General features: G+C 36.3%; 3 protein-coding genes and 1 non-coding gene across 8 annotated transcripts; 2 read left to right on the forward strand and 2 right to left on the reverse strand.

Annotated features, from left to right (window-relative positions):
- Positions 1-12,848: 12,848 nt before the first annotated feature.
- On the forward strand, positions 12,849-15,796 carry LOC113342397. Of its 2 annotated transcripts, XM_026586958.1 has the most exons (5): positions 12,849-12,915; positions 13,060-13,164; positions 13,271-13,396; positions 13,624-13,767; positions 13,978-15,796. In XM_026586958.1, the coding sequence occupies exons 2-5, from the start codon at positions 13,134-13,136 to the stop codon at positions 15,582-15,584; spliced, it is 1,908 nt and encodes a 635-aa protein (XP_026442743.1). In that variant the 5' UTR covers positions 12,849-12,915; positions 13,060-13,133; the 3' UTR covers positions 15,585-15,796. The 2 variants fall into 2 exon arrangements, with proteins under 2 accessions (XP_026442743.1, XP_026442744.1); XM_026586959.1 differs by lacking the exon at positions 12,849-12,915 and having other exon boundaries at positions 12,922-13,164.
- LOC113342398 lies at positions 15,046-16,529 on the reverse strand. Of its 2 annotated transcripts, XR_003356646.1 has the most exons (2): positions 16,186-16,529; positions 15,046-15,171 (listed from the first exon to the last, which is right to left on the reverse strand). XR_003356646.1 is itself a non-coding variant. In XM_026586960.1 (1 exon), the coding sequence occupies exon 1, from the start codon at positions 16,415-16,417 to the stop codon at positions 16,241-16,243; it is 177 nt and encodes a 58-aa protein (XP_026442745.1). In that variant the 5' UTR covers positions 16,418-16,529; the 3' UTR covers positions 15,991-16,240. The 2 variants fall into 2 exon arrangements, 1 of the variants encoding a protein (XP_026442745.1); XM_026586960.1 differs by lacking the exon at positions 15,046-15,171 and having other exon boundaries at positions 15,991-16,529.
- Positions 16,530-16,590: 61 nt separating this feature from the next.
- On the reverse strand, positions 16,591-16,662 carry TRNAK-UUU. Its single transcript has one exon. It is a non-coding gene; the product is annotated as a tRNA-Lys (tRNA).
- Positions 16,663-23,067: 6,405 nt separating this feature from the next.
- LOC113342395 (nucleolar protein dao-5-like) lies at positions 23,068-25,008 on the forward strand. Of its 3 annotated transcripts, none has more exons than XM_026586956.1 (5): positions 23,068-23,141; positions 23,327-23,384; positions 23,534-23,650; positions 23,890-24,027; positions 24,104-25,008. In XM_026586956.1, the coding sequence occupies exons 2-5, from the start codon at positions 23,366-23,368 to the stop codon at positions 24,832-24,834; spliced, it is 1,005 nt and encodes a 334-aa protein (XP_026442741.1). In that variant the 5' UTR covers positions 23,068-23,141; positions 23,327-23,365; the 3' UTR covers positions 24,835-25,008. The 3 variants fall into 3 exon arrangements, with proteins under 3 accessions (XP_026442741.1, XP_026442742.1, XP_026442740.1); XM_026586957.1 differs by lacking the exon at positions 23,068-23,141 and adding an exon at positions 23,153-23,170; XM_026586955.1 differs by lacking the exon at positions 23,068-23,141 and having other exon boundaries at positions 23,227-23,384.
- Positions 25,009-25,039: the final 31 nt, after the last annotated feature.

Consider the following 25,039-nt stretch of genomic DNA (forward strand, 5'->3'; position numbering starts at 1 on the left):
TAACCAAATCCCTCTCGCTGAAGAAGATCAAGAACATACTGCTTTCTTTGCCCCTAGAGGTTTATATTGTTACACGAAAATGCCATTTTGTTTGCGAAACGCAGGAGCGACATACCAAAGAATGGTAGAGAAGGTGTTCGCAAAATGGATACACAAAACATTAGAAGTATACGTGGATGACATGTTAGTAAAGAGTAAATAAGCTAAAGACCATGTACAAGACCTGAGGGAGATTTTTGAACAAATGCGGTAGTATAACATTAAATTGAATCCTGAGAAGTGTACTATTGGAGTTGCATGGGGAAAATTTTTAGGCTACATTGTATCAAAAGAAGGAATACAGGTTGATCCAGAAAAAGTGCAAGCAGTTCGTGACATGCCAACACCGGCAACAATAAAAGATGTACAGAAGTTGAATAGGATTCTAGCTTCGCTGGGGAGATTCATTTCGCGATCATCAAACAAATGCAAATATTTTTTCGATATACTCAAGAAGGGTGCGAAATTTAAATGGACTGATGAATGTGAAAAAGCTTTTCAAGGAATCAAAGAACATCTTATGAACACAACTATTTTACAAAAAACAGAATCATGAGAAGAATTATTGATCTATCTTGCGACGACGTCGCATGCATTAAGTGTTGTGTTATTGCGAGTAGACGCAGGAGTGGAGAAACCCATTTATTACATTAGCAAAACTTTTAATACTGCTGAGAAGAATTAATCAAAGATTGAAAAGTTAATCTTAGCATTAGTTTATGCATCATTTAAGCTTCGCATATACTTTCAAGCACATAAGATAAAGGTATTAATAAAAGTACCAATTGAATCAGTGATGAAGAATTCTAAAAGATCGGGAAGAGTGGAGAGATGGAATGCACAAGTAGGCCACTTTGATATTAAATATGAAATTTTATCTTCACCAAAATCACAAGTTGTTGCAGATTTCTTGGAAGAATTTCCTTTAGAAGAAGATGAAACAGTAGAAGAAATGATGGATGTAGAAGAAGAACATGGAGATCCAAAAGATTTATTAACAGAACCAAATAGATGGGAGATATTGGTAGATGGATCATCAAATGGAGAAGGAAATGGAGTTGGAATTGTTTTAATTTCTCCAGAAGGAATAAAAATGGCTTTTTCATTCAGATTGGAATTTGTATCCACTAATAATGAAACAGAATATGAAGCTGTGATACATGCATTAAAATTCGCAATAGAAATGAAATTAGAAAATGCCAGGATCACTAGTGATTCGCAGCTAGTTATTCGCCAAATAAAGGGAGAATATACTACAAATGAACCATCCTTGAAGAAATACAAGAAGCTGGTTGAAGAATTGTCAGCGAAAATCCGAAAAATAAAATGGAGGCACATTTTAAGAAAAGATAACAGACTCGCAGATGCTTTTACTTTCATCTCAAGCATGATGACAGATCCAACTGCGAGATGCATAAAAATACAAACACTTCTGTCACCATCAATCAATAAAGAAGAAGAAGACGTGGACGTGATGATAATAGACAATGAAGAAGAACAACAAATGAACAATTTCGCAGACTGGAGAATGGAACTTCATGCATATTTGGCGAAAGGAGAAACACCAAGAAATAGATTGGAAACACACAAGTTAAAAAGCCGTTCGACGAATTATGAATTAAGAGATGGGTTGCTATACCAAAAATCCTTTAATGGACCATCACTCAGATGTTTGACACGAGAGGAAGGAGAAAAGGTGATAAAAATGTTACATAGTGGGGATGCTGGCAATCATAGTGGAGGAAGATCTTTGGCACATAGAGCAAAAATGCAAGGTTATTAATGGCCATATATGCATGAAGATGCAAAACAAATATCAAGACGTTGCGAAGATTTTCAGCGACATGGAAAGAAAATACATGCACCTGGAGCACCATTGTCATCTTCAACTAGTGTATGGCCTTTTGGAAAGTGGGGCTTAGATATTATGGGGCCATTTTTACCAGGATCTGGACAAAGAAGATACTTAATAGTAGCAACAGATTATTTCACGAAATGGACAGAAGTGAAGGCAGTACAGCATATTCGTGACAAAGATATCTTTACATTCATATTCGAAAATATCATTTGCAGATTCGGAATTCCTGCACAGTTGATATCTGATAATGGGAAACAATTTGAAGGACAGAATATAGAAATGCTACTTAATGCATTCAAGATAAAATGTGGAAAATCTACTCCTTTGTATCCACAAGCTAATGGGCAAGTAGAAGCAACAAACAAAACAATTGCAGATATATTAAAGAAGATATTGGAAGGACATCACAGAGCATGGTGCGAACAAGTACATAATGCAGTATGGGCTTATAATACAACTAGAAGAGAAGCTACTGGAATGTCACCTTTTTGTTTAACATACGGAGTTGAAGCGGTGTTACCAACAGAAGTTGTTATTCCGACAACAAAAAGAGAAGCTTGGGAGAAAAATCTTAGTGCGGGCTTGATTTTAAATAAACTTGATGAATTAGAAGAAAGAAGAGAAAAAGCTTTACAACATATTGTAGGATCATAATTTCGCAATGACAATGTTTCAGCGAAGTTATCAATGACACAACATAACAGCGTCGCAGAACAGTTTCAGAAATGATAGAATAAATGACGTCATCTAAGGTCACGAGAAAGATGTGATAGTCTTGCGAAGATTAGAGAGTTTGCGAAATTAACAATTGTAAGGTTGCGAGAATATCACAGATCATATCTGAAAATAAAGGACAGATTAGCTGTCATCCACTATGTATTTTCCTTATAAATAGTCATTCGAGTTGTAAAGAGAGAGAGAGAGATCTTTTTTGAGTAAGAAACAAGTAAATAGGAGAGAGAAAGTTCAGAGCAGAGATCCTTCTTGACTTCTTTATCTTTCTTGTAAGAACATTCACAAATTAATCAATAAAATTAAGAGTGTAAACCTAAAAATGAGCTGATCAACAATGAAATCATATGAGGGGTGTAGTGTAGGATTTCCTGCAACTACATAATGGCGCTAGAAACAGGGACAAGTTGAAGATTATTCTAGAAAAAGCTAAAGATTGATATTGAGATTTGTGAAAATTTAAAGTGATTGATTAAGAATTTTTCATAATTTCTTGCAATACTGTTAGCATTGAAGAAATGGCTAGAAGAAGAAATACATCCGAACAACCGACTACTATTAGAAGAAGCAAAAGAATTGCAGGAAGAGAAAGAAGTGAAATGGGAGAATCTACTAGAATGAGAAATAATAGAGAAAATCAAATTCAATCGCCAATTTAACAAACACTAGTTCAAGAGAGGAATACAGATTATGACAGAGTGAGCGTACACACTTGGCGATCAAATTCAGCAGAAGAAATAGAAGAAGAGCAACAAAATAGAAATTATAAACAGGAAGAGAGAAATCCAGAAGCAGATGAAGGAATAATTCATGGAGGTGAGGAAATTGGAGCGTTAGAAACATTGAGACGAAGAATACATGAAGAAAGAAGAGCTGAGGCAGAAGAACGTGCGAATTTAACAAGGCAAAATCACGAATTAAGGATGGAGAATATAAGATTGCAGAATAGAAGATCGAGAAGTATTACAAAATCATATTCAAGATCGACTAGAAGAGAAATGAGGCGAAATTCACCCACAATCAATGCTGGAAACAATATTCAAGAAGAAGTATCAAATCCTAATGAAGAATATCGTGAAAATAGAGAAAGAACTGATGATCGTTACATTCCACAAAATGAAACTTTTGATGATGGGAAAATTGGAGGAAATCAAGAGAACGGGAAAAATCAGAGACAAAATAACCAAGATGGTGAAGGAAATCAAGAGGAAGGAAGAAGAATTTTACATGTGAGAGAAACTCAAAGAAATCAACAGACAATTAAAGAAGAAATTGAAAGACATAATGCTGAACAAGCACGTTTAATCTGCGAACGTGAAAGATTGAGAGCGGAAATGGAAGAACAAGAGCTTCAGGAGACAATTCGCCAGAACAATCATGACAATCGAGAAAGAAGGCGTATACAAAACCGGAATAACGATAATCTCAATGAGGAGTATGATAGAGTAAAGAGAATGGCTGAAAGACAGCGAATTGAATTGATAGGAAATGAACAAAATTATGGAGGGAAAAATGAACGACATCATCATTTGCGAATTCAAGATAGGGATGAGGAAGAGAATCGCAGAAGAAGACGAGTTGAGGATAATGAAGAAGAGATACAAAATTTCGCGAAAATAGAGAAAGAACTGATGATCGTTACATTCCACAAAATGAAACTTTTGATGATGGGCAAATTGGAGGAAATCAAGAGAACGGGAAAAATCAGAGACAAAATAACCAAGATGGTGAAGGAAATCAAGAGGAAGGAAGAAGAATTTTACATGTGAGAGAAACTCAAATAAATCAACAGACAATTGAAGAAGAAATTGAAAGACATAATGCTGAACAAGCACGTTTAATATGCGAACGTGAAATATTGAGAGTGGAAATGGAAGAACAAGAGCTTCAGGAGACAATTCGCCAGAACAATCATGACAATCAAGAAAGAAGGTGTATACAAAACCAGAATAACGATAATCTCAATGAGGAGTATGATAGAGTAAAGAAAATGGTTGAAAGACAACGAATTGAATTGATAAGAAATGAACAAAATTATGGAGGGGAAAATGAACGACATCATCATTTGCGAATTCAAGATAGGGATGAGGAAGAGAATCGCAGAAGAAGACGAGATGAGGATAATGAATAAGAGATACAAAATTTCGCAAGAGAAGATAGACGTGAACGCAGAAGAAGAGAAGAAAAATTAAAGAGACCAATGGGTCAAGATTCAGGTGTAAATACACAAATCTTGAAAGAATTGGAAGAAATGAGAGGAATGCTAAATAACAGAGGAGAAGTAGGTAGAAGACAATTGGATAAAGCAATAGAAGAAGCTGCGAAAACTCCATTTACAAGGGAAGTACAATTAGGAGGAATACCACCGAAATGCAATTTGCCTGCATTAACCAGCATTTTTGATGGAACAACTTGTGCAATTCAACACATTAAAGCTTATGTGAGGTGCATGTTACAATGGGAAAATCATGATGCGGTATTGTGCAAATATTTCGCATCCAGCTTAACAGGAGAAGCGTTAAAATGGTTTGAAGGATCTCATATTATCATTTATCAATGCTATGTTTGCAACAAACCTGTTGTATGTCCAAATTTTCAGAGTCAAGAATACGATTACAATGACTGAATTGCGAGAACTTCAAGAAGAATACATTGCTCTAGAGGAAAGACAAAATGAAATGGAATCATATCCAGTTGCGAACACCAACTCACAAACAGCGAATGCAAGCTTATTACCCAAGCTAATAAACACAGTGGTGAATACTTCGCAAGTACAACAAGAAAAGGTGACAAGTAACAATCAACAGAAATTGGTAGCTACGGGGAGCCGAGATCAAGAAGAGTATGAAAGAGAAAGAAATTTATACAATCGTGGAGAAAATAACAAGATTCAAAGACTCGATCAACCGCAAGAAACTTATGGAGGTCAAAGACCAAACTTTAATAGAGGACAAGGAGGTCACAAGGTAATATGGGAAGAAATCAAGATGCCACCTCTAAAGGAAAGTGTGGAGAATATATGGGAAGCTATAATTTTGATGGAGAATATACCAACACCATGGAACATGGGAACGGAACCACCTCCAAACCACAGAAGTCATGAATTTTGTTCTTATCATCATTTTCATGGACATACCACAAACGATTGCAGAAATGTAAAGAGAATTATTTTGAGAATGATAGATCAAGGAAAACTACACGACTTTCTGGTAGGGCATCCGCAATCTCAACCATTACCACCACCGCCAGAACATCACAAAGTGAATACAATGAAAAAGAAAGAAACATTCTTCATAGAAGTTGGTGCAAAAGCAAAAAATCTATTCTGTCACTCTATCGTACATTCATATAAGACAATTGAAGATTTTCATGATAATGTTTTGAGTAGAGTGTTCGCAAGAGATAATAATGGAAGAGAAAGTATGAATATTGCGAAAATCTCGCCACTAGAGGAATGGCAGAAACATATTATTTCTTTTACTGCAGAAGAAATTCCCGAAGGAGAAGAGGTGCATGACAATCCATTGGTAATAAAATTAGAAATTAATCCAAAATCGAAAGAAGATGAGGATGATGAAGCTGAAGATTCATGGGCAATCAATAGAATTCTAGTCGATACTGGAAGCTCTGTGAACATCTTATTTTATCATACTTATAAAACCATGGGTGGAAGAGATGATGATCTTATACCATCAACATATAAGATATATGGTTTTAATGGTACTGCTAACAAGCCTAAAGGGGAGGTTACTATGCAAATTCCATTGAAGGGAATATCTTCTAAAATCTCATTTTGTGTCGTTGATGTAGAATCACCCTACAATGCATTAATTGGTCGACCTTGGCTATATGGGATTCTAGGTATAGCTTCAACTTTCCACCAATGCATCAAATTCCCTCACCCCAATGGTATAGGAATCATAAAGGGAGATTGGGTTGAAGGAAAGAGATGTTACGAAACTGAGATCGAATCTTGCGAAGGAAGAGCAAACAAGAAGGAAAACTGGCGACACAAAATCAAAGATATACAAAGAAGTGAGAGGTTGATGGTGGATACAATCGAAAAGAAAGGAGAAGAGATGTTGCGAAATTAATGCTAGCTCAGAATAAAAAGGATGAACAAACCACTAGAAGAGATCCTTCTTGACTTCTTTATCTTTCTTGTAAGAACATTCACAAATTAATCAATAAAATTAAGAGTGTAAACCTAAAAATGAGCTGATCAACAATGAAATCATATGAGGGGTGTAGTATAGGATTTCCTGCAACTACACATATGGAGAATTATCAGCGAAGATTAGCGAAAAAATGGGATGGACCTTACATCATTAAGGAGATAGTTGGAACAGGAGCTTATGGATTAATGGATCAAGAAGGAAGAGATGTTGGTCATAGATTAGACAGACCATGGAACATATTGTACTTAAAAAGATATTATCCGTAAGAAGCTTTGAGAAGTTATGAATTCTGAAAGAATAATTGCAGGATTACTCATATCAAAACAAGATCATGATGTGCGAAATTTCGCATAGATAATCAAAGAACAATGACATAAAAGAAAGGGGCGAACCTTTATGGCGTACACCCTAGTTCGCGAATAAAATTTCGCAAGAGGCAAATGTAAGACCTAAAGTACGTCATATTAGGGGGTACCTGTTACATGGCTCAGGGAAAGGCTACACCGCCACCGGAACCTGAGTCATGGAGATTGGGGTCAATAAAGCCCATCCGGGAGAGGCACCTTGGATTCTCAGCTTAAGCATATGACTTGGGTTGGGCGACTAAGGTAATAAGGACTCTCCCAAGGAGCGCAGATCTGATCAAGGCGCCGAGGTACACGGTTGAGTCAAGAGTGCCAGGGACGTTTGAAGCGTACCTTGCCATTCTTGACAAGTCTTGGCTTATACTGCACTCGTCCTGAAGAAAACCCCACTTAGGGTGCAGTCTCGTAACCATAATCCCTATAGGTAAAAGGGATAAGAGGCTGCGAAAATAACTGGTTGTTGTTAAGACTGGATGGGAGGATCCAACCTTGTATGGTAGAAGTACGCCTCCTTGAAGGGGCAACCAGGGGGAGATAAAGGCGGCACCCTCCATTAGGGAGCTGATAAGTGTCTTAAGACGCAAATGTCATGAGGCTTTCTATTCGCAAGGATATTAAGGCTTGTCATATTTGTGCAACAATCCTGAAGAGGCAATAATACGAAAGAAAAGGATAAGACGAGATCAATGGGTTTTCGCATGAAAGTGCGAAGACGTCCTGCGATTTCGTCGCAAGACGGCAATGTCATGGGACTTTATTTTCGCGAGAATATTTAGGCCTGTCATATTGTCGCAACATTCCTGAAGAGGCCATAATACAAAAGAAAAATTTAAGGCAAGATCAATGGGTTTTTGCATGAAAGTGCAAAGACGTCCTGCGATTTTGTCGCAATGACAAAAGTTGGCATAATAAGACCTTTAATTAGGAAGGAAAAATAAGACCATATGATCAAACAAAATATTTATAAGTATTCGTAACAGATAATTTTTTGCAAGAAAGATAATGAGAGGCAAGTATGGGAATCAGTACACAAGAAGCATTATCTTTCTCATCAACAAAATATTCAAAGGAAAAGTTGACTCCAAAGTTGGTTGAAAAATGTAACTCGCAAAAGTGATAAAAATAAGACAGTTCAAGAAAACAAAGCTAAATAAGAAGCTCAATATTCAGTATTAATTTCAATATCAGGAGATAACAAAAATTCTTCGCCAATATTCTCGCAAGCCTCTCCTTCATTTCGGTTTTGATCTTCGCCTTGACTAGCATCTTGATTATCGCCAACAATTACTTCTTCAGGAGAAATTTCTTTCTCATTCTGATTAACACCAGCAGATGCTTCTTTAGAAGGAATCTCTTCTTCATCTTCTAAGAAATTATCCTCTGCACCGCTTTCGTAATCATAATCACTATCAGCAGGACGAGGAACTTCATCATCATCTACTTCTAAAGGATCAATTGATGTAGGAGGAAGAGAGTTGGACAATAAAATGTCATTTACAAGGATTTCATCCCGGAGATGAACTTGGCGAAGAAGTGCTCTCTGATGATTCATATCTTGGATATCCTTAAAATAAGCAAGATAATCAAGTCTTCTTTCTGCTCGGTCGCGAGAACCAGTAAGGGTAGAGACGAGCAATGCATTTTCTTTGCGAATTTTGGCGTATTTAGCTTCCAAAACAGAAATGGAAGAATGAAGATTCTTCTCAGACTCTGCGAAAGATAGAATACAAAATTTTATTAAGATAAGGAATTCAGAGAGATATGACAAAGAAAAGATAATTAAGGCAGTCAAACTATTATGACTACCTTTCTTTTGCGAAATAAGGTGTTGAATCAAGGATAGACAACTATTCTCCCAACGGTCCATTGCGTCATCAAATTTATCTCCAACTAAACTTTAAGTCAAGACTGAAGATTTTTCTCTTTAGAAATAAGAAAGGCATTTTTCTTCGCAAGAGAAGAATAAGATTCTTCTAATTTGGAATATTGTTCTTTAAGCTGATTCGCCTTTACACTTAAAGCTATTCTACCTTGAATGAGTGTATCTCTTTCAGCGATAGATGACTCTGTTACTTCTTTAAGTTCATTTCTCAAAGAGCGAAGAGATTGCTCTTGGTCATCACATACTTTTTGAAGAATACTAAGTTGTTGCGAAGATATCGCCATCTTGTTTAAATAAGTTCTCTTCTCTTGAGACAAGGTTTTATTCTCATCTGATAAACTTTTCATCCCTAAATTAGCTTTAGTTAAAGAATAAGAAAGACGAGATACTTCATTACTTAATAAATCTTGTCTTTGAATTAATTGGGTATTTTCATTGGTAAGATTATTTATATGATCAAGAGAATATGAATAGAGGTTATCTAATTGGTTATATTGATCCATCAAGATTTCTTTATCAACAAGGGATTCTTCAACAGAAGATTCAAATTGATATCTCTCCATTATTCGTTTCTGGTTTAAAGCTTAACATGCGAAAGAGGGATTTCAAGGATAATTAAATATGGGAAGGATAAAACCATTAAGAAGGAAAATTAAAGACACAGATAAGAAAATTATACCTCTCAATTCATCATTCTTCTTGCGAAGATTATCACGATCCAGTAAAACATTCGAAAGCTTCTGATTTTCGAGACGAAGAGCATTACATTCTTTTTCCAAAGCTGTCTGCGAAACAGCTCTGTCAGAACCCAAATGCTTGCTCAGAATTTCGCAAACATTAGACTTGATATGATCAATAGAAGACTTCTTGACATCATCCAGAACTTCAGATAAAACTTTGAAGGCAATATCTATCCCTTCCACGGTTTCTTTCGAAAGAGGAAGAGACTTAGGTAAAGAACTGGTAGAGATAGAAGGTTGAGAAACATTCTCAATGGGAAGAGAAGAGGTTTCTTTCACAGTAGGATCAACAAGGGGAGTTTCAATCATTGAGAGGTCGAAATGAAGTCTGAGGAAACTTTTTTGCGAATTGGAGATAAAGGTTTATCTTGCGAAGATGTCGCAGAAGATTTAGAAGAGATGAGTAAATGGAAGGGAACAGAAGTTGGAACAGTTTTAAGGTGGCGAGATTTCTTGTTTGGTTTATTAACATCTTTATCACCCTGCGAATTACAATCCAGATAAGAAACAGATGCAACAATATTGTTATTATAAAAGGATAATATTTCTTACTACCTTCTCATTCGCAGACTTTATTTTATGCGCAACAACCTTATGCCGCGACTTGGGAATGTTAGGGTTCTGAACTGTAAATCTAGTGTTGGAAGCGCTTTTGCTGAAATAGCAAGAGTATGGGAATCACATAAACAACATCAAATAAGGCAATAAACAAGTTCAATTTCAGCAAAACTCATAAAGAAGAAAAAAGAAAACTAACCTTGATGAATCCATCGAAGATAATAGCAGGAGATCGTCTCGAAGAAAATTATGAACTATGAAGATTTGCAGAAGAAATAGTATGAAGATGAAGAAGAAATTAAAAAGATTGAAGAAGAAAGAAGAAAAGTTGCAATAATGGAATTCGCAGAAGACCGATGAAGTTGCAGAGAAGATAAAAAGAAAGAAGAAGAGAGTGAAAAGGAATATATATAGAGGGAATTTATCCTCGAGAGAATAAACACGATTAATACGAAAAGATATAAGCGGTTAAAAAGTAACGGTTACAAAAGACGTGTCGAGAAATAAATAGAAGAAAGAATACGTGTGATAAATGCAGAATATGAAAAGATAAGCAGTTGCGGCATTTCTCACATCATTCTCTACTTTGCAGAGAAGATATGAGAAGAGGCAAGATGTAGGATCAGAATCTCGCAACGACAATGTTTCAGCGAAATTATCAATGACACAGCACAACAGCGTCGCGGAACAATTTCAGGAATGATAAAATAAATGACGTCAGCAAAGATCACGAGAAAGATATGATAGTTCTGCGAAAATTAGAGAGTTTGCGAAATTAACATTTGTAAGGTTGTGAGAATGTCGCAAACCATACCCGAAAATAAAGGACAGATTAGCTGTCATCAACTATGTATTTCTTTTTAATAGTCGTTCGAGTTGTAAAGAAATGGAGAGATCTTTTTTGAGTAAGAAACAAGTAAATAGGAGAGAGAAAGTTCAGAGCAGAGATCATTCTTGACTTCTTTATCTTTTCTTGTAAGAACATTCAAAGATTTATCAATAAAATTAAGAGTGTAAACCTAAAAATGAGTTGATCAATAATAAAATCATATGAGGGGTGTAGTGTAGGATTTCCTGCAACTACAAATAAAGAAATAAGGTTAATATAATTGACTACTTATAAAACTCAAAAAAGTGTATATAAATACAAGAAGTTTCGTGGACAACAACCTAAGTAAATACCTTATGAATTCCTAAACTATCTATATGTTATCTGAAAATAATCTAACAAGTATGGATGTCTAACGGAATCTCAAGATTATATTGAGGCCCAATACGTAATCTGTTGTATTTCAAAAAATATCTGATATGTATCTAACCCATCAGCGAGCTGCCTGGGCATCCATCCACAAAAAAAAATACAGGTGATCCGGGTCAAATCTGCGAATAATGGGCCAACTTCTCAGCCAACTAGTACAACTGTAGAATTCCATAGCTGGCTGTTTTACTCTTGAGGAGCCAAGGTCCAACGAATAGAGAAAAAAGACCCACCATCTCATGTTCAACTTGAAAAAACGACTCAACCAACTTGACTACCTATCGCCTGTCGGGTAGTCTAGGACATACAGCCTAGAGGTTTGAACCAGGGCAGCTATGCAAAGCAAGTGGGTTTGGTGAGAGTTACCTTTACCCTCATTTTGCCTTTCTGAATTTGAAAAAGTGTTCAAGGCTTTGTTAAACTTAAATTTATAAAGCTCGCAAAAAGAGATGCAAGTGTTCTATAATCATTCAAACGGCTTATTGTTTGCTTACTAGCAAATATGCTCCATGATTTGCTCACTTTCTTTCCCAATCTAAATTTATTGGGAAAGAGAAAAGAAGACAATTAGGGTCCATTAACTCGATGAATAATTGGACCAGTACCAAAGAAAATGATGATAATGGTATATATCTTCAATAAACTCTGCTTGTTTTAGCCCTTAATGTATCAAGTCATTGCTTTGACAGCAAGATATGTTCAACAAAAGAAGAACCTAAATACATGCAGACCCCTACCACCCACTATGAAAAGAAGATATACATATTTCAGGTGCTGTTTAGACTTCAGACTCCAGACCCAATTCTAGGGTTTACCAAACCTAACTGCTGGATGGATCAGTTACCATGTGTATAGAGTCGATCAAAACTATCCAAATAGACTGATACAATTGTCTTCAAGCTTACTTAGTTTAGTAGTAAACTGAGCATATAATTCCAACACTGCATAATCTAAGTACAGTAATCAATAATCTACATACCTAATCTGGACTTGATATTTTATACATTTTTACAACTAGATTAACTTTTAACTCCATTCTAGAATCCTATTTAGATTCGTAGATACAAAAAAGAGCCACATAATACCCATTGTTAATTAGCAAGTGGTCGGCGGTCTTCCCATTGATACTGGAAAATGTTTCAATATTCAAAGAAAATAAAAAAGGCGCTAGCCGCTATGACCCTCCATAAATCTTATGCTTTAAGCAATCTAATGTGTACCATAATAGGGGTTTAAAATTTGAATCAAGTACCAACACTCTGGAAGTTTCACATCCAGAGTTGTTTACATATTATGCTTGTCATGGTAAGAAATTCATAGCTTCCTAGCTAGACTAGTGCTTTTTTAAACTTGTTCTTAAAAGTTCCATGTGTTTTAGATGATTCTATTTGATTAATCCATACCCGATTCTTATAAGTTTCTTCATTTTCCTAACTATTGATTTCGCAGGGTTTGCATAACTGATATGATTTGCAAGGTTTGCAAGTCATAATATATACATTTTCATAACTGAGTAATGTGTGATGGGTAACAACAACGTATCCGGTTTGCAAGGTTTGTCATAGTGAATTTCATGCTCAATTGTGTGTCAGAATATATACATGTTTAAACAAAAAATACTGTTTCTAGTTCTGTGTTATTGACACTTGATTCAATGCAGAGCAAGAAAAGAATGATGTTGAAGAACCGAACAAGTCACAAGATGTTCAGGGGAAGTATACAGGATTGAATTCCAAGGAAAATTTAGGAGAAAGTGATTCTGAGAAACAAGAATCAGATCTTAGTGGTTAGTACTGTCTCTACACGGAAATCCTGTTAAGCATAACATCTCTATCGTATCAAACAGAATGTTTTTGCTCCTGATATCAAATTATAACTACTAATCTCAATATCCAAGTGACTGCCTCTAAATTTTTATTATACTTGTCTGACACAATGGATATGCAGCATGACCCGTATAATACCCTTTTTATCTCTCAAATTGATCTTTATTTGGTTACTATGCATTTCCAGAGCCAAATGAAGCGAAAATAGAAGATCCCACCAGATTGGCGAATGTTCCATTGGTTTCAATGGATACAGATCCAGGGATGGAGATCTATCCATCAGCAGCAAGAACCGACAACCCTATTCAGAATAAAACATCAATCCAAGAAGGTGATATTTTGTTTCCACTATTTACAGAGTTTACCTTCAGGCATATAATTGATATAATTCATGCTTTCTAGAAGTATTAGGATATCCTTAAGATGGTTTTATTCACTTTGCTGCGAAACTATATTCATTGGTAAGGGGTAGAATTGCACCTATAGAGACAGAGAAGAAATTTTTCGAGCATCAGATTGATTTCTCAAGTGGTTGTAACAGAGGCAGAAGAGTGGATGGAATCACCTGCAGATACAGAAACTAGTAGTCAAGAAGCAGAATCTACCGAAGCAGAATCTACCGAATCAGAATTTAGTCCTGTTAAACCAACTACAGAGGATGGTAACAAGCTGGAACTTGGACGCAATGAGCGAGCCACAGAATCTCATGTCATAGCAATGAATGAACAAATACTACATGGTTTGTTCAGTACAAATTCTGAAGTAGAGAAAAGTCAAGACCAATCACTAATAAAGGAAGATATGGAACTGCAAAAAGGAAATGATGAAGTGAACATGAAAGGAGGTGAGGTGGAAGAAACAGTTATTATACTGAATGACATTGAAGAAAGCAACGGAGAACACCAACCCATGGGACTGAACCCATTTGGAAAGGAATCCGAGGAGACGCAAACAAAATCTGCTTCACTGACTGGATCAGTCCAATTGTTTCATGTAAAAGCTTCAGAATCCAATCGCGAAACAGAAACTGAAGAGACAAAGGTGATTGAGAATAGAATAAAGATTGAAGGCAGTGAAATCATCGATAAGACACTTCAAAGTAGGGAAAGTTCAGTTGAAGTGTCAGAGGTGGAAAGAATGGATAAATATGAGTTAACGAAAACAAGCACTGGTCATAAAGAAGCTGAAGAAATCGAAGATGAGGAATCATTAAGTCATGGGATCAAAGGAGAATCGCAAATTGATGGCTCTAATGTAACCGAGAATGGTCACCATGTTGAGAATGTCACCAAGGAAAACAGTACTATTGAACTAGAGAATGATAGCGAGATTTTTTTCGATTTCTATACTCCCTCAGCTGCAGTTATAGATGCCAAAGTTGATCAAGAAGGAGAAAAGGTTCCAATATCAGACATCACCACTGAGGCAGGCAACTATGATGGCCCAGAGTTCTTAAGCATAGAAACTACAAAGCAGCTCGAGGATTTCTGTGTTTCTATACTCACCTCTCAGGTAAATCAATTAACAAACAATCTAACAGACTCCAAAATTGGTGAAACAGAATTTCAGAAACCCACTACTGAATCATACCAAGAAGCGCTCACCACCAGCACTGATGTAACAACAGAATCGAGCTTCCGTGCTGAGAATCCAATTGCAAACACAGAAGATCTATTAGTGGTTTCAAGTAAACAAGATTCCGAACACGGCGCATTCCAGCATCGGATAGAGAGCACTGAAGCAAGCAAAAATATTGAGAGTTACATTAGTGAATCAACTTCAGACGATGTAAAAATCAACACTGAAGTTACTAAAGTTTCCAGCTGCAAATTGCTCCAAAGTGATTCAGAAAATGGAGACTTTGATGGAATACCACTGCTACATCAGGAGGTAACTCAAAAAGCTAATACTAATATAAGACACCCATCTACAGAGAAAGAAGTTGAAGAAGTTGAAATACAAGAAAAATCAGTAGAGAAACAAGTCATTGCATTGGAAAGAACAAGTACAGAGACGTTAAAAGCTCCATTGCTAAACTACATGAAAGAAGAAAATCATGCAATTGAATCCCCAAAGAAACAAGAGAAACATAAACCTAAGTACTCCTTCTTCGGCAACTGCATGTGTTGTACACCAGTTTCACAGTAAGTAAAAGGTTTTCTTTCTAAATTTCAGTACCAAATGAAATTTCAGATATTTATTTGATTTGTTGGAGAGGGAGAGAGAATTTGTGATTGTGATAATGCGTTTGAAGATTTTTGAGAGAAGAAAAAATACATGAGAGGTTGTATGACTCTGAATTTGTGAGATTTCATTTCATACAATGTATTGTTTCTTTAATGTCAGAGTTGATTTCAGTTTGATATAATTACCTTATGATTCTTTTGCAGTACAAGCAAAAGCTTCAGTAGATATATTTACATCACAGAGCATAATCGCTAGAAGTAGTTGCATAAGATATGAGTGATTTTGCTAATCAATACCTTGGTCTATATATAGTTCCCCAAAAAGCTACCCATCAAACAATCAAACACACAATAAAAAACCTCAAAAATAGCAGAAATCATTCATTAATCAATAAAAGAAAGAACAAAGCATATTTCCCATTAAAAACTGAGTCAGTAGTAATTCAAAGCTTCAACTATATACTCTTGAACAATAATATTTCAGTTGAATCTACTATAGTATTTTTCACCATAACCAAGGGGAAAAAAATCAAAATCAAAATCAAAATTAAACTAAGAAGAACCTGAGTTGTTGATTCTCTATAACCATCTCGCTTACTTTTTCTCTTGAACTACTATCTATACATCTTCTTCTTCCCTCTTCTTCGGCTTCCTGTAATTCTCTTCGATGTGTTTAGCCATTACCATCCCAGTATTTACAAGCTTTTTGATGTTTGGAACATTGTAATTCTGAGCAATATAAATCCCAAATCCCGTAGAAAGTATGAATTGAAATCCACTCCTAATTATCCCCATTTTCGTTCCTGCAAATTCTTATCTGATTAAACTAGGGTTTTCAACGAAACAAACCAAACAAAACTAGGGTTTTCGGTTCCTTCCAGACAGCAGTAGACAGAGGGACGATGAAAAAAATTATTACGGGGATTTAGGGGATCGGATACCCACGGGGTTAAAAGGAAAAACAAAATCGCCGACTAAGGGGATCGAACCCTTGACCACGGGATTAAAAGTCACGCGCTCTACCACTGAGCTAAGTCGGCGTTGTTGCTTGATAGTTTTACTTTACCTCCTTGAATATTAGAGCTATTGTTGGCCCTCCAGATTTGCAACAGACGGATGGAAAATGTGCCAAGGACTCGGGACTGTTAAGAAACAAATGCTAATCTGTGTCAACTATACGTGTGCCTTCAAAATCATGTGTAGTGTGTGAGCTTTTGTAACTTCCAGGTGACAGCTTCATTATGGGTAGCAACTTGTTGTAGCCGGTCATTTATTTTCAGGAGGTTTAAATAGTCAACATTAGAGTCTGTGTCTGTAATGAAAACAAAAACTCTGAAATTGAATCTGTAAGAAATGAAAGATTGTCTCACGACATATTATCTTCTAACACGGTATCAGATACCGTCTTCTTACCCTAATTTTCAATTCAAATTTTCAAACCAAATTTATGTTTTGTATCATCTTCTTCAATGGTGAAATCCGATAAACATATACCATTAACATGCAAACCCCCTTCAAAATTATCTGCAACCAATTATACTCTCTGGAAATCTCAGATTGCTCCGTTACTACGTAGCTACAATCTCCTTCGATTTGTTGATGGTTCGTTTCATTGTCTTGTGAAGTATGTTCGTCGCACATCTGCTACTGGTATTTCTATTGTAAGTGCTTCTGATTTTGTTGATAATGACCCTGAAAATGAATTTGTCTTCAATTCGGCATATGATTATTGGATAAATCGGGATTCTGCTTTTTTGTCATGGTTGTTTTCTGCTTGCACCGAGGAAATTCACTCACAAGTTATTGATTGCACTTTGTCTCATGAGATCTGGAATAGATTAGAACAAAAATATAATTCATGCACTAAATCTCGACTATTACAGCTTAAAACTGAGTTGATTGGTTTACAAAAGAGCTCTGACTCCATGTTAGTCTACTTTAACAAGGCACGTTCTATTTCACATCAATTAACTCAAATTGATAGGGTTGTCTCTGATGAATATCTAGTAATTCACATTCTTCATGGTTTACCTTCTGAGTTTAATGCTTTTAAAACCTCCATTTGTGCTCAACAAATCAAGAATGACAACCTTATTACATCCTCTGAATTACTAGGCTTATTGCTATCTGAAGAAGTTAGAGTCACTGCTGAATCCAAACTTGATATTACCACTGCTTCTGCTAATGTGACACAACCACAAAAACCCTCTCATACTTCACATCAGTTTGCACATCAAAATTCAGCATCTAATACTTATCCTACAAATACTCAGCCCTACAATGCTTATCCACACCAATCCTGGCATAATTCTTCTCCTAATACCAATTATGGAAGAGGTGGTAACTATGCCTTTAGAGGAAATAGGAATGCTGGCAGATTCAGAGGAGGTTTTAGAGGTGGCAGGAATGGTGCCAGATTTGGTCAACAAGGAAATTATAATAATTTCTTTCTTCCTCAAAGATACAACAACAACTATATTGAATGCCAACTCTGCAAGAAACCTGGTCATCAAGCTACTGAATGTAGGTACAGATATGTACCTAGTGACAACTCAATGATGAAGGCTTATTACACTCCTTCTGATACTTATGGAGATGCATTTGATGATTATTGGTATCCTGAACCTGAGGCCTTTGTTGTTTATCATGATGATTCTGGTTCTTCTTCTTCTTCTCCTTCTTCTGGTTGGATACCTGACTCAGGAGCCACACATCATATCACTTCATATTTGTTTAATCTCAACTTACACTCTGAGTATCAAGGTTTTGATCAAGTAAAAGTTTGGAATGGCTCAGGTTTGACTATAACTCATGTTGGCTCTTCTACATTACATCATGATTCTGTCAAGTTTACTATTTCAAATGTACTTCATGTGCCATCTATTACCAAGAATTTAATCTATGTGATTCAATTTACTAAAGAGAATAATTGTTACTTTGAATTTTACTCTGACAAATTTCTTATCAAGGATTTGGTCACCAACAAGGTTATTCTTACTGGTCCTGTTAGAGATGGACTGTATCACATGGAGTTCACTAAGGATCAACTGAAGCAAGCTTTCTCTTCTGGCATCTTTTCTTCAAATAGTTGGCACAATACACTTGGGCACCCAGCATACAAGACTCTAAGGCATGTTCTTTCATCAGTGAATGAAATTATTGATTCTCATTTAGATTCCACTATTTGCTCTTCTTGTCAGTCTACTAAGATTCATGCTCTTCCTTATCCAACTCACTCACCAAATAATATGTATGGACCTCTGGATTTAGTCTATTATGATGTATGGGTTTCTCCTTTATGTTATGTGAATGGATATAAATATTATGTGTCATTTATTGATTCCTTTAGCAGATTTACTTGGTTATATCCAATTGTTTACAAATCTGAAGTACTTCCTACTTTTATTAAATTCAAGAATTTAGTAGAAAAACAACTTAATAGGAAGATAAAACTCATTCAGTCTGATTGAGGATGTGAGTATAGAAATGTGTATGTTTTTCTTGATTCTTGTGGTATAGGACATAGGGTCTCTTGCCCTCATGCTCATGCTCAAAATGGCACGGCAGAGAGGAAACACAGGCATATAGTTGAAACTGGCTTGGCCTTGCTTAATCATGCCTCTTTTCCCTTGTCCTTCTGGTCATATGCTTTTGAAACTGCAAATTTTTTAATTAACAGACTACCAACACCTACACTGCATCAGTTATCTCCATTAGAATGCCTTTTTCAGCTCACACCTGATTACCACTTTCTACATACTTTTGGGTGTGCTTGTTATCCTTGCTTAAGAAGTTTCAATCATCACAAGTTGGAACCCAGATCTGTGCAGTGCATCTTTCTATGATACAGTGCAATGCACAAAGGGTATAGGTGCTTCAATCCTAATACCAACAAAATCATAATTTCTAGAGATGTTAGGATTGATGAGGGTAAATTTCCATATGCTTCATTATTTACTACTGAGCCTGTTGGAGCTGCTTTACCTACAATGTATGTTCTACCATCTTCTTCAACTGCACTTGTGCCTGTTATTTCCAATGAAGTAGATGAGTCATCTATTATTGCCAATGCTCCTCCCACTGCAACAGATACTACTTCAGTTCCTTCACCTACTCCCACTGTGGTAACCAATGATCATCCTATGACCACCAGAGATAAAATGGGTATTACCAAACCCAATGCAAGGATTTATGCTTCTGAAGTCCAGTCAGTTTGTGAGGATATTACAATACCTACATGTTACACTGAGGCCTGCAAGGATCCCAACTGGAGAGCAGCTATGGATGAAGATATAAATGCATTGTTACAAAATGGTACTTGGAAATTGGTTGTTGCTGATGCAGGCTACAATGTCATAGGCTGTAAATGGATATTTAGAATTAAGAGAAGAGCTGATGGGTCTATTGAGAGGTACAAATCCAGACTGGTGGCTAAGGGGTACAACCAAGTGGAAGGTATTGATTATCAAGATACCTTTAGTCTTGTTGTTAATCCTACAACTGTCAGAATTGTTCTTTCAATTTCTCTTCACAAGAACTGGCAGATCAGACAATTAGATGTGAAGAATGCCTTCCTTCATGGATATCTTTCTGAAGATGTTTACATGGTGCAACCCCCAGGCTATACTGACAAGCTACTTCCCAATCATGTATGTCAACTAAAGAGATCTTTATATGACCTCAAGCAAGCCCCTAGAGCTTGGTTTGAGAGATTGAGTCAATTCTTGTTCAAGAATGGATTTTCTGCTTCCAAGACTGATACTTCTCTATTTTTCAGAGTTACTTCCACTTCAATCATTTATATTTTGATCTATGTTGATGACATTTTGGTCACAGGAAGCTCATCATCTGATGTGGACTTTCTCATTGCTGCTTTGAGTAAGGAATTTGCCATCAAAGACTTAGGATAATTGCATTTCTTTCTTGGAATTCAAGCTATTAAAAATATTGCAGGTGTGCTTTTATCTCAAGAACAATACATCACCAACTTTCTTACCAAGACAAAAATGCTTAATGCAAAGAGTTCTGCCACTCCATTCAATTCTTCCACTACTGCTGAGTCAAGTCCTTTTGAAGATCATGTTCTTTACAGAAGCACAGTTGGTGCATTGCAATATGCCACCATCACTAGACCTGACATTGCATTTGCAGTTAACAAAGCTTGTCAGAAGATGCAACTTCCCTCCATTGCTGATTGGTCAGCTGTTAAACGAATTTTGAGATACTTAGTTGGCACTATCTCTTATGGATTGCAGTTTAAAAGATTCATTTCACTTCAGTTACAAGCATACTCTGATGCTGATTGGGAAGATGATATAAATGACAGAAGGTCCACTGGTGGTTTAGCAATTTTTCTTGGTCCAAATCTGATTTCTTGGTATTCTAGAAAACAAAAGACAGTCTCCAGATCAAGCACTGAAGCTGAGTATCGTGCTTTGGCAGATGCAACCTCTGAATTGGTATGGATTCAATCTCTCCAATATGAACTACACTTTCCATCTCCAAGGGTACCTGTGTTTTGGTGTGACAATATGGGAGCTACATATCTCACTGCAAATCCCATATTTCACAACAGAATGAAGCGTATTGAGATAGCCTTCCATTTTGTGCGAGAATTGGTTGCTTCAAAATCCTTAGTTGTGCGTTTCTTATCTACTCAAGATCAAATAGCAGATATCTTCACAAAGGGTTTGTCCAGTACACGTTTTGCTACTCTTAGACTCAAGCTCAGCGTATCTGCTCCTGCATAGACTCTGATCTTGCGGGGGGTGTTAAGAAACAAATGTTAATCTGTGTCAACTGTACGTGTGCGTTCAAAATCATGTGTAGTGTGTGAGCTTTTGTAACTGCCAGGTGACAGCTTCTGTATGGGTAACAACCTGTTGTAACCGGTCATTTATTTTCAGGAGGTTTAAATAGTCAACATTAGAGTTTGTGTCTGTAGTGAAAAACAAAAACTCTGAAATTGAATCTGTAAGAAATGAAATGAAGATTGTCTCACGACATATTATCTTCTAACAGGGACATAGCCAAATTATCTTGCGCAATACATCAGCAGCGGATCTCTGTCATGTTGGGAATTCAGAACTGACTTATCCGCACTGGTGAGGTGAGCATATATTTGTCATCCGAGCAACAAAAAAATTGGTTTTGTCGTGTTTCCCTTGTTGGACGACCAAAGGGAGTCCCTATGTGATGAAAAATAACCAATGTTGTCCGTCACAACAAATGTGCAGAGAAATTGAAATTGGTTTTTTGATTTTGCAATTTCATCAAATTTACATTCGAATTGAGATAATCAACTAAATTGATTGCGAATTACATTCAAGTCTTACCAAAGAAACAGAGTTACAGTTTAAGATTTCTTAAGATATCCATTACATCGATCAGAATTGATCAATCAGGAAATCAAAATCACTTTTCCAATTTTCCAATTTTTGTTAAATCGATCATATTATGATAGTTCAAACAACTATACTTCATTCATTTTCAAAACCCACATTTACAAGTGAATTAATAGTGAAGGAATCACTGGTTTATACCACTGAAAACGCTACATATGAAGAAATTATGTACGATCAGAGTTGATCATCTATCACAAAAAAACAGAGTTGTTCTTCAGCTTTCGGATTAACAGGTTGGAGTTGCGGTTCGGATACAGTCGTGGTTCGGTTAAAACCCGAAACCCATAAACCACTTTTTATACTTCTTTATACTTTCTCTTTTGCTAGCAGTACTCAGAAGAATTTCAATTACAACGAACACAACTCAAAACGACAATTTTTTTCTTCTTATGTTGAGCTAAATCTAGGCAAAGGTATGGGGTTGTTAACCAAAATCCTTCCTGATTTCTGTTACTATGAACAGTGGAAATGTAATTTGTATCCTAATTTTAAGTGAATGGGTGATTTTGAGAAGTCGGTGTGTTAAGGTTTTAACTAACATGGAACTAATGTGTCAATTTGACTAATACAGATTTTGTATCTCTTCTATCACTTTTTATGACTCCTTCTAATCAAATTTTCTCTATGTGCCAAAAAAATAGGAACAAAACAGTATTATCCAACCTGTTTGATAAAATGCCTCACAAAAAAATTTATCACGGACATGTACAAGTATCGCTTGTTACCTTTTAATTTTTTTTTGTTTTTTTTTATTTGGTCGTCCCTCTACTGCTCCAGCCGTGATATAGTTTTTTTAGCTAAAATCAATAAGAAGGACCAAAAGTCAAGTATCCTATCGAATCCTCCGTCACAACCAAGTCCAGTTCAATATCCACTACTTAAATGGTAACGTAATAAGCTGGCTCACCATTGACACTTGAAGAAGTCCTTTTTTGCAATATTCAATTGGGCACATCGAAGGCGTGTTAGCGACTAATAATCGACGAATGAATTTTGAAATGCTGATAAATGAAAATACTTAGTCGTAGTATGATTTAAGCAACAGGTGTGTCTTATTAGTTGTTTCGATTTCAACCAATAAATTATTCAAACTCTGCTGGAATTAACAAACTCAGGTTGGTTGTCCACCAATTATCATTTTCAGGTTCAAGTAACTTCTTAAACTGGACAAGTTTTTTTTTTTTTTTGTCAGAACATATTCTTTCTAAGGGTCCATTCCAGATATATTGGTGCACATATCTTGATTCATCTTCTTAGCTTTCATTGTTATAATCGTTTCTTCTGTTTTCTTCATTGATAGCCCAGGGTTTTTAACAACTGATTCAATCGTAACGACGCCATGGGTAACGAGCAATCAGGTTTGTGGTGTTTAAATTTATACATATGTTCAGAGATTTTATCTTTTTTGGTTGAAAATTTTAAGCTCAACAGTTATTTTTTAAAAAATTTCTTTTGCCAAGATTAAAAGATTGTTTGCGTTTGTGTAATAAGGATTGATCTTGTGCAGGGCATCATAAGAATGGAGCTGAAAAACTGAAAAAGCACGACAAGAACAAAGAAATGAAACCCGAGGAAACATCAGGAGTAAGCGCTGTTGTGAAACAAGAATTAGAAGATACCAAAGGTTAGTAAACGTTTATTATACGAGCAGAATGATTTTGTTGGTGGCAAATGATCCTAAATACATGTTTTTGCATCTAAGGGTGGTATACCTGACTTGGTATACGAAGTCGAATATGGGTTTTAACTTTTGACATTACAGATCACATGGTATATTGTTGTGTGCATGATTATTTAGTCAAGACAGGAAAAATCTGCACCTAATTCTCTATGTTATCTGATATTGGTCCTTGGTAATTCCAGAGCCAGATGCTACTACGGCTGAAGCATCCGTTGGATTGGCAAGTGTTTTACAGGTTCCAACTGATACGAGCTCCGAGATAAGCACTGCGGAGACAGTAGCTAGCAACCAAGTTCAGATTGAAATACCTGTGGAAAAAGGTAACGTTCTGCTAACAAAGAAATAGAATTTCTTTTTGGTAGAACTGTAAATTGATTGGTCGAGTTATTGTTTCAGAAATACCCGTGGATACAAGAACTGGTACCCACGAACATAAAGCTGAACAACCGAAGCCAGCAGAGCTTACAAAAGTCGAAACCTTCTTTTATGAATGTAAACAAGAAGAGCCTGCTGCCACAACAATTGACGTGATACCAGAATCAAGTTCTGCTGTCGAGAAACCAATCGCAAAGACAGAACCAAGCGTTGCGGTCGAGAAACCAATCGCAAAAACAGAACCTAGCGTTGCGGTCGAGAAACCAGTTTCAAAAGCAGAACCAAACGTTGCTATTGAGAAACCTGTTGCAAAAGCAGAAACAAACGTTGTTGTCGAGAAACCAATCGCAAAAACAGAACCAAGTGTTGTTGCTGAGAAACCAATTGCAAAAACTGAAGACACATCGAAGGACCTGGAGAAACCAGTTCTCTTACAAAGCCTGTTAGATTTGGAAGGCAACACTAGACAACGAATCGTAGAATCCAGTCGAACAGTTGACTCAACCATCGGGCAATCCGGTCGAACCCCATTGCTAAATCAGGAGGAAACTGTAGAGCCACAGAAAAAATTGTCAGATAAACAGGTAACTGAATTGGAACGAGTTAGTACAGACACGGTAAATGCTCCGTTGTTAACCGTCATGAAGGATGATGGTCCAGAATCACCAAGGAAAGAAATAGTGGGGAAAGAGAATCTCAAACGGAATAAGTCTTTCATAAGCAGCTTTCTGTGCTGTACAGCACCGCAGTGAAGATTTCTTTCCTCAGTTTCAGTACATCAAAAACAGAATTGTACACTTTTATTTATGTGTATATGTTTTTTTTTTCCACTAAGGTTGATTCTTTTGTTTGTGGATGTTGGTGAATGCGAGATTTTGTATTGGTTCTTTTTAATTGCATCAATAAAATTGTGAGTTTGGTTTGAATTGGTTGATGATTTTACTGACTCATAAGAAC

The sequence above is a fragment of the Papaver somniferum genome, unplaced genomic scaffold, assembly GCF_003573695.1.
Source record: "Papaver somniferum cultivar HN1 unplaced genomic scaffold, ASM357369v1 unplaced-scaffold_41, whole genome shotgun sequence".
NCBI classification, from domain to species: domain Eukaryota; kingdom Viridiplantae; phylum Streptophyta; class Magnoliopsida; order Ranunculales; family Papaveraceae; genus Papaver; species Papaver somniferum.